Here is an 11,588-nt window from a genome sequence, read left to right on the forward strand (position 1 = left end):
ACATAACAACTCAAATAAATGACTTTCACAATAGGTGCCCACATGCTACAACATTTCCTCAAACAATTTCAATATCACAACAACGCATATCCGTCGGCTCAACTACACTTAATACAACAACAACAACAATAACACGAGAATATTGCAAGTAAATCAACACAAGAACTTTAAAACACAAAGAAATAGAAGAACGAACTCACAAAGAAAGACACAATAAGGGAAATAATAGTCTCAACAAGAATAGTTCAACAAGGGAGAGGTAATGTATAACAACGATTCCACGAAAGTACAATTTGACAACAATAGAGATAACATGCAACAATGACCCCAAATAAGAATACGTCAACAATGAAAGGGATAACAAACTTCAATTAAGGCAAAGCAATTATGGAAGAGATAATAATGATTTCAATTAACGTTAAGCAATTACGGGAAGGATAACATGACAGTAAAAGAGGCAACAACTTCAGTTAAGGAACTTAAGAGCTTAATCTACAATAAGGGTAGAACATGGAGCAATTAATTCCAATTAAGACACGTAAGGGTAAATTTAGTAAATGGGGGATTTAACATGACAAACAACTTCATATCGAATGAACATAAGAACCTAAAGGCCCTACACGGTCAAATTTTCAATAATAAGCCCGAGCACGTACTTGTCACCTCGTGTACACGGACTCCACATGACACAATTAGCACAAACAACTCAAATCCTAAGGGGTAATTCCCCCACAGAAAGTTAGGCAAGATACTTACCTCAAAGAAGCTAGACCGTTACACTTAAATGACCATCTCGAGTGAAACAACCTCTAGACGGCTCAAATCTAGCCAAAATAACTTCAAATCATAAATAAAACTCATAGGAAACAATTATGAATAATAAAGCTTCTATATTTAACAAGAACTAAAAAGTCAATGCGTCCTTTAAATCATCATTTTACATTTTGTAAGATATTTACAAATATTTCCCAAATTCCAACTTAATTCACTAATTAAATGATGAAGATAATAATGAATTCATAAAATATTATAAGATTCTGGTAAAGAACACTTACCCTAATGATTTTTTGAAAACCCACGAACAATATCCAAACACCGAGGCCTACAACTCAAAATATGGAAAAATATGGCAAACCTTCGAATATAACCTCTCTGCCCAACACTTTCCGCATTTGCGGACAATAGGTCGCTTCTGCGTCGTTGGCTTTTACGACTAAAATATCACTTCTGTGGATAATCACTCTCTTGCACTGCCTTCGCTTCTGCGAGCTCAGGCTCCGTACCTGCGATGGCGCAGGTGCGCAAGGATTCTCGCTTCTGCGAGCACACACACGTCTGCCAGCTTTCGCTCCTACGTCTACATCTTTGAGTCCGCAATCACGTAGGTGCGGAAAATACTTTGCACTTGCGACCACTGCCCAATCCTTCCCCTTTCGCTTCTACGATCACTGCTCCACCTATGCGGTTGCACACATGTGTCCAAATCCATCGCAGGTGCGAGGACACCAGTCCAAAAATCCTCAACATTTCTTAAGTCCAATTATCCGATCTGTTATCCATCCGAGGCCCCTGGGACCTCAACCAAATATACCAACACTTCCTAAAATGCAAAACAAACTTAGTCGAGAGCCCAAATCACATCAAACAATGTCCAAATTACCAATCACACCTCGAATAGAACTTATGAAATTCCAAATCATCCAACTTCCAAAACGCGTGCCGAAACATACCAAATTAATCCGGAATGGCGTCAAATTTTGTATGCAAATTCCAAATGACATATCGGAGCTAATCCAACTCTTTGAATTAGAATACGAGGCCGATATCAACAAAGTCAACTCCTGGTCAAACCTATCAACCTTCAAAAACTTCAACTTTCCAATTTTTGCCGAAATGCTTCAAATTACTCTACGGACCTCCAAATCCAAATACGGACGCACGCCTAAGTGAAAAATAACCATACATACCTATTAGAATCATCAAAATGCCATTTGGGAGTTGTCTACACAAAAGTCAAAACTCCGATCAATTCTTACCGCTTAAGCTTCTAAAGCAAGAATCCTTCTTCCAAATCCACCCCGAATCATCCGAAAACCAAACTCGACCATACACACAAGTCATATCAAATAATACACAGCTTCTCGAGACCTTAAGCCTCCGAACATGACACTAATTCTCAAAATGACCGGTCGGGTCGTTACAATAATGGTCTGAAAAAAAGTATAACTATCAGAAATGAAGTAAAAAACTAGAATAAGATAGAAGGGGATTTCAGGAATGTGAACGCCGAGCAGTTGTACCTCAAGTCTCCGTCAAGTAATCAATCCGAGCAATCTATTGACTGCTGCTTGGACCGACTCCAAAATCTGCACAAGAAGTGCATAGTATAGTATGAGTACAACCGACCTCATGTACTCTGTAAGTGTCGAGCCTTAACTCGATGAAGTAGTGACGAGGCTAAGGCGGTCACTTACAATAACCTATACACAATATAATAATGATAACAAGAAATGTACACAATAAAAGTAAAGCAGTCAACTTATAAAAATAAACTTAATCCTCGAAATCAGCAAAACCAGAAACATCAGCCCTCAGAATCTCGTATGAAAATAGTGAAAACTAACGCAATGCAACAATGAATAAAAAAACACACAACCTGCTACAGCGCACAACCCGATCCCACCGTACAAACATAATCCTCCCATATTTCACCAGTTGCGGCGTGCAACCCGATCCCACCATATAATCAGAATCAATATCATAATACCCCTTTATTTTGCCATATCAATATCACATATAAAATCCTTTGCAACGTGCTAACCGATCCCACCGTATAATCACAATCCTCTTTTATTCCACCCGTTGCGGCGAGCAACCCGATTCATAAAAAAAATCAATAAATGTAATTAATTCAACAACTAAATTCGCAAAAATCTCTACGATTTAAAGAATTATGAAAGAAAAGCCATAAAGGAACCTCGTACCAAGTCAAGGAATGCTATAATTAATACCAAGCAACAAGACAAGCCAAATGCATGACAATTAAAGTGTACAAGTAAGACAATTAAGGAAAGTAGCAATTAATCATGGGAGCATGGAAGAAACTAATATTTTAATATGAGAATAATAAGGGACAAGTAGCAAGTTAAGGCATACAAAGCAATTAAAACATAAATAGTTACGACATGTAATAAAATAATTAATAGAATACGGGGAAGCATGGAAACAATTATTTTGACGGCGTATATACACTTGTCACCTCGCATGTACGCTGCTACATATGTAATTCACATAACACATACCTCAAGGGTTCCTATTCCCTCAAATCAAGGTTAGACCCAACACTTACCTCGCTCCGCAAGAAAATCAAAGCTCAATCGGGGCCTTTCCTCTAAAATGCGCCTCCAAACCAATCGAATCTAACGAAAATTGATTCAATAACATCAAACAATGCCATGTAAATCAATTACTATATATAAAGTTAATATCGTTACAACTTTCCCAAAAGTCAACTAAAGTCAACCCTAGGCTCGCTTGGTCAAAATCCTAGATTCGGACCAAAAACCAATTACCAATTCACCCCCGAGTTCGATTATATGATTAGTCTTGAATCCTACCTCAATTTTAAGTCTAAATCTCAATTTTATAAAAATCCCCAATTCTACCCAAATCCCTAATTTTCCACCATGAATGAGCATAAATCAATGTTAGAAATCAATGGATGTTGATGGAAATAGAAGAAAACGAGTTAAAGTATACTAGCTTATGAAAGGGTGATGGAATTTCTTTTCAAAATCACCTCTAGCCCGAGTTATAATGAGAAGATGGTGAAAAATGGGTGAAATCCCGTATTTGAAACATTTTAAATCACTGGCGTCAGGTCTTCATTGTGTTCGTGAAGGATCTGACGCAATCGCGAAGCACTGTAGCCCAAATGACCTTCGTGTTCGCGAGATGTTCTTCTCGTTCATGATGGCTCTTCCACCGTGTCCATCGCTTACGCGACCCATTGATCGCGTTCGCATAGAACACCAGCCCAGCTCCCAAAGAATCCCACAAACCTTCGCGTTCGTGTGTGGGTGATCACGTTCACGAAGGGTAAGCCCCCCAAAGCTTCGCGTTAGTGACCTGTCGTGATGGTGCCTATCATGGTACTAGGCAAGTCGACAACTTAGACATTACCAACACTTTCAAATTTAAAATATACTAAAAAAATAGGTTTTAAATAAGTAAAAGATCGCATAAGCCGAATAAAATGTCTCAACTCAATCATTAGTTTCCCAAAACAGGCATTCGCACTCAATAAGTACCTGCGCCCACTATGGATGTGAAGACTCCGGAGGGGAAATTCCATCCCAAGTGCTATAATAAGCTAATCTTTGAATAAATCAATAACCATCCTGCGACGTGCAGCCCGATCCCATAAATATCCTCACAATCAGGCCCTCGGCCTCACTCAGTCATCAATCTCTTTAGTCTCCCGGGCTCACAAGAATCATGATAATCAACCCAAACAATAATGATATAATGTATCAATAAAGGAAAATACATACTGGGATATAACATGCAAGTAATAGTTGTGACTGAGTACAAAATGTCAAATTAAGCAAATAATACAACATGTAACACGACCTCTGTGGGTCCCAACATTACCAACACATAGCCCAAGCGTGATTTCTAGCATGATTGGCAGCTCAACTTCTCTAACACATGGTGAAAATCCCTACTCCAATAAGCCCTTGCCTCGTGAATCGGCTTCCGAATGCCCCGAATCTAGCCACAAACAATTCGATACAATCAACACGAGCTAAAGGAATCAATTCCATAAGAAAATACTAAATTCTTAATCAAAAATCAAAAAGTCAAATCAAAAGCCGACCCCGGTCCCCTGTCTTCAAATCCAAAAAGTAACTAAATCGAGAAGCCCATTAAACCACGAGTCTAACCATACCAAATTTAGCAAATTCCGATTCCAATTCACCACTCAAATACCCAAATTAATCTCTCCAAATCCCTACCCTCAAACTCCAAAATTCCACCTCAATAAAACACAAACTAGGTGAGAAATTCAATGGGGAAACATTATTATTTAATAAAAATGATCACAAGAGACTTACCTCAAGAAACCCCTCGAACATCCCCTCAAAAATCGCCTTAGACCGAGTTTGCAAGGTCCAAAATTAGAAAAATCACGAAACCCTCGAATTTAACATTCTGCCAAGCTGTTTCGCCTATGCAGATCTTGTAACCACATATGCGGTTCCGCTTTTGCGGTCCAAGAACCGCATATGTGGAGCTACACTGCACACTGTCCCTTTGCACCTGCGGCCACTGATCCGCACCTGCGACCTCGCTTCTGCGAGAATTCCTCCTCTCATGCGGACATGCCTCACCGGGCCCTCTTTCGCTTCTGTGAAGCTTCCTCCGCATCTGCGCACTCGCAGGTGCAGAAATGCCCTTCGCACCTGCGGAACTCCCCATCTCAAGCCAATCTCGCTTTCGTACCTCTCCAGGTGCACCAACGGCCAACCCCTCACCGGTGCGATCACATCAGAAGGAAAGATTTCCAGAAATGCTTTAAATCGAAAGTTTCTTTTGTTAACCATCCGAAATCCACCCGACAACCTCGGGACCCCAAACAAAACATACTCTCAAGTCCTAAAATATCATACGAACTCGATCGAACTGTCAAATCACATCAAACAACGCTATAACCATGAATCACGCATCGATTCAAGCCTAATGAACTTTGAACTTCTAACTCCGACATTCGATGTTGAAACCTATCAAATCAATTCCGATTGATCTCAAATTTTGCACAAAACTCATAAACGACCCAACAGACGTACTCCAACTCCCGAAACCAAAATTCGAGTTCGGTAACCATAAAGTCAACTCTCGATCAAACTTCTTCATTTCCAACTCTCGCTATTTCAAGCCTAATTCAACTACGAATCTCCAAATTATTATATAGACACACTCCTAAGCCATTTACACGTAATTCACATCCGGTCAACCTTTTCAACTTAAGCTTTCAATCCTTAATACTAAGTTTCTCATCATATTCCGAAACATACCCGTAACCGAACCAACTACCCCGACAAGTCATATAGCAACTAATAAGCATAAAATAAGCAGTAAATGGGGAACTAGGCTATAACACTCAAAACGATCGGTTGGGTCGTGACATCCTCCCCCTCTTAAACAAAAGTTCGTCCTCGAACGAGTCTAGAAACATACATAGAGTTTCAAATATGCGTGGATATTAGCTCTGCATCTCCCGCTCGGTCTCCCAAGTAACCTCCTCAACTGGCTGACCTCTCCACTGCACCTTCACTGAAGCTATGTCTTTTGATCTCAGCTTTCAAACCTGTCGATACAAAATGGCCACTGGCTCCACATCATAAGTCAAATCACCATCCAACTAAACCGTGCTGAAATCTAAAACATGAGACGGATTGTCGACATTCTTCCGGAGCATAAAAACATGAAACACTGGATGAACACTCGACAGACTAGGAAGCAAGGCAAGCTTATAAGCCACCTCTCCAATCCTCTAAAGCACCTCAAACGGTGCAATATACCGAGGTATCAACTTTTCCTTCTTCCCGAACCTCATAACACCCTTCATGGGTGAATCCTTGAGTAGTAACTTCTCCCCAACCATGTAAGCAACATCGCGAACCTTCTGATCGACGTAACATTTTTGTCGAGACTGCTCCGTGCGAAGCTGATCCTGAATCAATTTAACCTTGACGAAAGCATCCTGAACCAAGTCAGTACCCAATAGCATAGCCTCAACCAGCTCAAACCATCCCACCGAAGACCAACATTATCTCCCATACAAAACCTCATACAGAGACATCTGGATGCTCAATTGGAAGCTGTTGTTGTAGGAAAACTATGCGAGCGACAGAAACTGATCCCAAGAACCCCCTAAATCTATGATACAAGCACATAGCATATCCTCCAATATCTAAATAGTGCGCTTGGATTGCCCATGAATTTGAGGGTGAAATGTTGTACGTAGCTCAACCTATGGGCCCAGATCTCGCTGCACGACTCTCCAAAACTGTGATGTAAACTGTGTGCCCCAATCTGAAATGATGGACACCGTCACACCGTGAAGCCGAATAATCTCATGGATGTAGATGTCAAACCAACCGCTCCGAAGAATAAGTAGTCCCGTGGTGATATGCTCCCATTTCCACTATAGACTCTCAAGCATCTGAAGTAATCCGCCCCGGTCTCTGATCCTCATACTTTACCTGCTGACAATTTAGGCACCGAGCTTCAAACTCCACTATATTGTTATTTATCCTCCTCGACAAACAGTGCTGCTTCAAGTCCTGGTACATCTTCGCAGCACCCAGATGAATGGATTACTACGAACTGTGGGCCTCCTCAAGAATCAAGTCATGTAGCCCATCTACATTAGACACACAAATCTGACACTGCATCCTCAACACCCCACCATCCCCAATAGTAACATCCTTGGCATCACCATGCTAAACAGCATCCTTAAGGACAAGAAAATGGGGATCATCATATTGGCGCTCTCTAATGCGATCAAATTAGGAACATCGAGAAACTATACAAACTAGAACCCGGTTGGGCTCCAAAACATCTAATCTCACAAACTGGTTGGCCAAGGCCTAAACATCAATTGCAAGCAGTCTCTCACCAACAAGAATGAATGCAAGGCTACCCATACTCACCGCCTTTGTACTCAAGGCATTGGCAACCACATTGGCCTTCCCTAGATGATATAGAATGGTGATATCATAGTCCTTTAGCAGCTCCAACCATCTCTGATGCCTCAAATTTAGATCCTTTTGTTTGAACAAGTGCTGGAGACTCCGATGATTCGTAAATACCTCACAAGATACACCGTATAGATACTGCCTCCAAATCTTTAATGCATGAACGATGATAGTCAACTCCAACCGTGAACAAGGTAGTTCTTCTCATGGGGCTTCAACTGACGTGAAGAATAAGTACTCACTCTACCCTCCTACATCAAGACACACCCAATACCGATTTGAGAAGTATCACAATACACTGTATAAGAGCTAGAAGCTGAAGGCAAAACTAGAACTGGAGTTATGGTCAAGGCAATCTTGAGCTTCTGAAAGCTCTCCTCACACTCATTTGACCACCTGAATGGAGAACCCTTCTGGGTCAATTTGGTCAAAGGCGCTGCAATAGACGAGAAACCCTCCATGAAGCGGCGATAATAACCAGCCTAGCTGAGAAAGCTCTGAATCTTAGTAGCTGAGGACAGTCTGGGCCAACTCTAAACTGCCTCTACCTTCTTTGGATCCACCTTAATCCCCTCACCGGACAACATGTGCCACAAGAAAGCCACCGAACTAAGCAAAAAATCACACTTGGATAGCTTGGCATAAAGTTCCTCCTCCCTCAGCCGTTGTAGTATAATCCTCAAATGATGGGCAATCCTCTCCAAGGCGACACAGTAGGCCTGATAAACCCCTTATCAAGAAGTTCCTGAAGTTGCTCTTTCAATTCCTTCAACTCAGTTGGTGCCATATGGTACTGAGGAATGGAAATGGTCTTAGTGCCCGATGCTAAGTCAATACCAAAGTCAATATCCATGTCGGGTGGCATGACCGACAGGTCTACAAGAAACACATCTGGAAAGTCTCGCACCACCGAAACAGAATCAATAGTTGGGGTATCGGCACCAATATCCCTCACAAAGGCAAAACATGACAAACATCCCTTCCTAACCATCTGTTGGGCCTTCAAATATGAAATCACCACACTGGGAACATAATCTAGAGAACCCCTCCACTCAATCCTTGGCAAGCCTGTCATTGCCAACGTCACGGTCTTAGTGTGACAATCCAGAATAACATGACTAGGAGATAACCAATACATATCCAAGATCACATCGAAATCGACCATACTAAGCAATAAGAGATCAACTCTGGTCTCCAATCCTTGAATAGTCACCACACATGACCGATATACACAGTCTACAACAATAGTATCGCCCACCGGTATAGAGACATGAACAAATGAAACTAAGGACTCACGGGGCATATCGAGAAAATGAGCAAAATATGATGATACATATGAATATGTGGAACCAAGGTCAAATAATACAGAAGCATCCCTGTGGCATACTGAGACAATAAATGTGATAAGTATGTCTCAAGCAACAACATCTGGTCTGGCAAGAATAACATTGAACTGGGCCTGACCACTGCCTGATTGGCCTCCCCCTTTAGGGCGACCTTTAGCTGCCTAGGCCCCTCCTCGAGCTGGGTAGGTGGGTGGGGAAGTAACTGGTGCTGAAGTTGTGGCCTGATTCCTCTGCTGAACTAGACCTCCTAGGCGACGAGGACACTGTTGTTGATACCCAATTTTGCCCTCATGTTTTCTCGAATAATATATATACTTTAAAAACATCATTTGGAATCATTATTTAGTTACAAATTTATACAAGCATTTTTCTATAATTTTCCATAATTTGCAGAGCGTTAAAATTGATTTTCCTGCATTTAAATTACTTGAATATTTATTAATTATTCCTTTCAATTATTTTGTGATGACTTAATTACCTAAAATTATTATTTTTGCATCTATAATACTTGATTTAGATATTTTACTCTATTCTTTATAATTACATTAGTATTTTTGGCTATTTGCACAATCTTGCAATAATAACCTCTATTTTACAATTCTATTGCATTTGTCATTTTTATTCAGGTCAAAATAATATCTTACATTCTTATAATCTTCTACAATTATTTTAAATATTACTTTTCATAAATAGCATTTTTTTAATTTTTTTAATTATTTTATTAAAATTATTTTCCCCTTAATTTCTTATTCTTAAAATCTTGCCCAAAATTAAGATTAATTTCGGACCATTAAGGTCCAAATAGACCCCTGGCCCAATAACCTCAGCAGCTCAAACGACCGAACCCAGTCCAAAAACTAGCATGACTCTTCTCAAATCCCAACCGTTGATAAAAAATGATCAACGGCTCACAACACTCCTCACCACTCTCCTTATATCCCCTCACCCAAAACCCTAATCCCCACTTTCTCTTCATCAACCGCCCTCAAACACTCATCCCTCCCACTGAAACCCTAGCTGCACTCTCAATCTTCTCCGAATCCGTATTTGCCCCATTTCTTGGCAAATATCAATATACGAATCAAGGGAGATCAGCTTCACCCTTCGGTATTTGGACGATATTCCATCTATATACATTCATGGCAAGGCGATATGAAGCCGATTCACCAAAACCTTTGGTCGATTCCTTGATTTTTGTCGAATTAGGTTTGGACCAGGAGGTCAATAAGCAATTCTGAGAGGATTTGGATAAGATGGTGCGTAGTATCCCGCACACAGAGAAGTTGTTCATTGGCGGAGATTTCAATGGGCATATTGGGGATAGTGCTAGGTGTTATGATGATATGCATGGCGGGTTCGGTTTTAGGGATAGGAATGAGGGAGGTAATTCACTATTGGATTTTGCTAGAGCTTTTGATTTAGTTATAGCTAACTCGAGTTTTCCAAAGAGGGAAGAGCACCTGGTCACTTTCCGAAATTCAATGGGCAAGACTCAAATTGATTATCTTCTCTGCAGGAAATGCGATAAAGATCTGTGCACTGACTGCAAGGTCATCCCAAGTGAGCACCTCACGGCCCTACATAGGCTTCTAGTTATGGACCTGGAGATCAAGAGGAGTAGTAGGAAGAGGGCATGGTGCAATCAACCTAAGATCAAGTGGGGTAACTTGACCAAGGACAAAACTCAGGAGTTAGGAGAGAAGTTGTTGGCTATGAGGGCCTGGACGAGTAGGGGGGAATCGTCTAGTATGTGGTTCACAACTACGAATTTCAATAGGGTGGCTGCTGGAGAGGTCTTAGGGGTCACGAAGGGCTCTGCTGGTGGTCATAAAGGGGATTGGTGGTGGAATGAAAAGGTTCAAGGTAAAGTGGAAGCTAAGAAAGCTGCTTATTTGAAGCTAGTGGAGAGTACAAACGAGGAGGAAAAAGGACTTATCAGGAGTGTTGCAGAAAGGAAAAGAAAGAGGCAAAGTTAGCAGTTACAACGGCTAAGAACGCGACATTTGCTCATTTGTATGATGAGCTCGGGGGCAGAGGTGGGGACAAGAAGTTGTACTGGTTGGCCAAGGTGAGGGAGAGGAAAACCAATGACTTAGACCAACTCAAGTGCATCAAGGACGAGAATGGAAAAGTGTTGATGGACGAGGCATTTATTAGGAGAAGATGGCAGACATACTTCCACAAACTGTTGAACGAGGAGGGGGATAAAAGTATTGTGCTGGGTGAGTTGGAGCACTCTGAGAGTCTGCGGGATTTTGGGTACTGTAGGCGGATTACGGTAGAGGAGGTGGAAAGGGCGATGCGTAAGATATACAGGGGTAGAGCGACGGGGCCAGATGAAATCCTGGTGGAATTTTGGAAGAGTGCGTGGCGGGAAGGTTCGGAGTGGCTCACTGGGCTATTTAATGTTATTTTTAAGATGAAGAAGATGCCCGAAGAATGGAGGTGGAGTACGATGGTTCCGCTTTACAAGAACAAG

The 11,588-nt window shown here is 41.3% G+C and overlaps 2 protein-coding genes across 2 annotated transcripts; one reads left to right on the forward strand and one right to left on the reverse strand.

Annotated features, from left to right (window-relative positions):
* Nucleotides 1–8,442: 8,442 nt before the first annotated feature.
* On the reverse strand, nt 8,443–8,928 carry LOC138901795 (uncharacterized). The gene has a single exon (XM_070189587.1). The coding sequence runs from the start codon at nt 8,926–8,928 to the stop codon at nt 8,443–8,445; it is 486 nt and encodes a 161-aa protein (XP_070045688.1).
* Nucleotides 8,929–10,362: 1,434 nt separating this feature from the next.
* On the forward strand, nt 10,363–11,085 carry LOC104097135 (uncharacterized). The gene has a single exon (XM_018771150.3). The coding sequence runs from the start codon at nt 10,363–10,365 to the stop codon at nt 11,083–11,085; it is 723 nt and encodes a 240-aa protein (XP_018626666.3).
* The last annotated feature ends 503 nt before the right edge of the window (nt 11,086–11,588 follow it).

Source organism: Nicotiana tomentosiformis, chromosome 11 (genome assembly GCF_000390325.3).
Source record: "Nicotiana tomentosiformis chromosome 11, ASM39032v3, whole genome shotgun sequence".
NCBI lineage: Eukaryota > Viridiplantae > Streptophyta > Magnoliopsida > Solanales > Solanaceae > Nicotiana > Nicotiana tomentosiformis.

What these genes read in the sequence shown, in the direction of transcription:
- LOC138901795 (XM_070189587.1), bottom strand. Translation starts at nt 8,928, where the DNA reads ATGGTCGATTTCGATGTGATCTTGGATATGTATTGGTTATCTCCTAGT.
- LOC104097135 (XM_018771150.3), top strand. Translation starts at nt 10,363, where the DNA reads ATGGTGCGTAGTATCCCGCACACAGAGAAGTTGTTCATTGGCGGAGAT.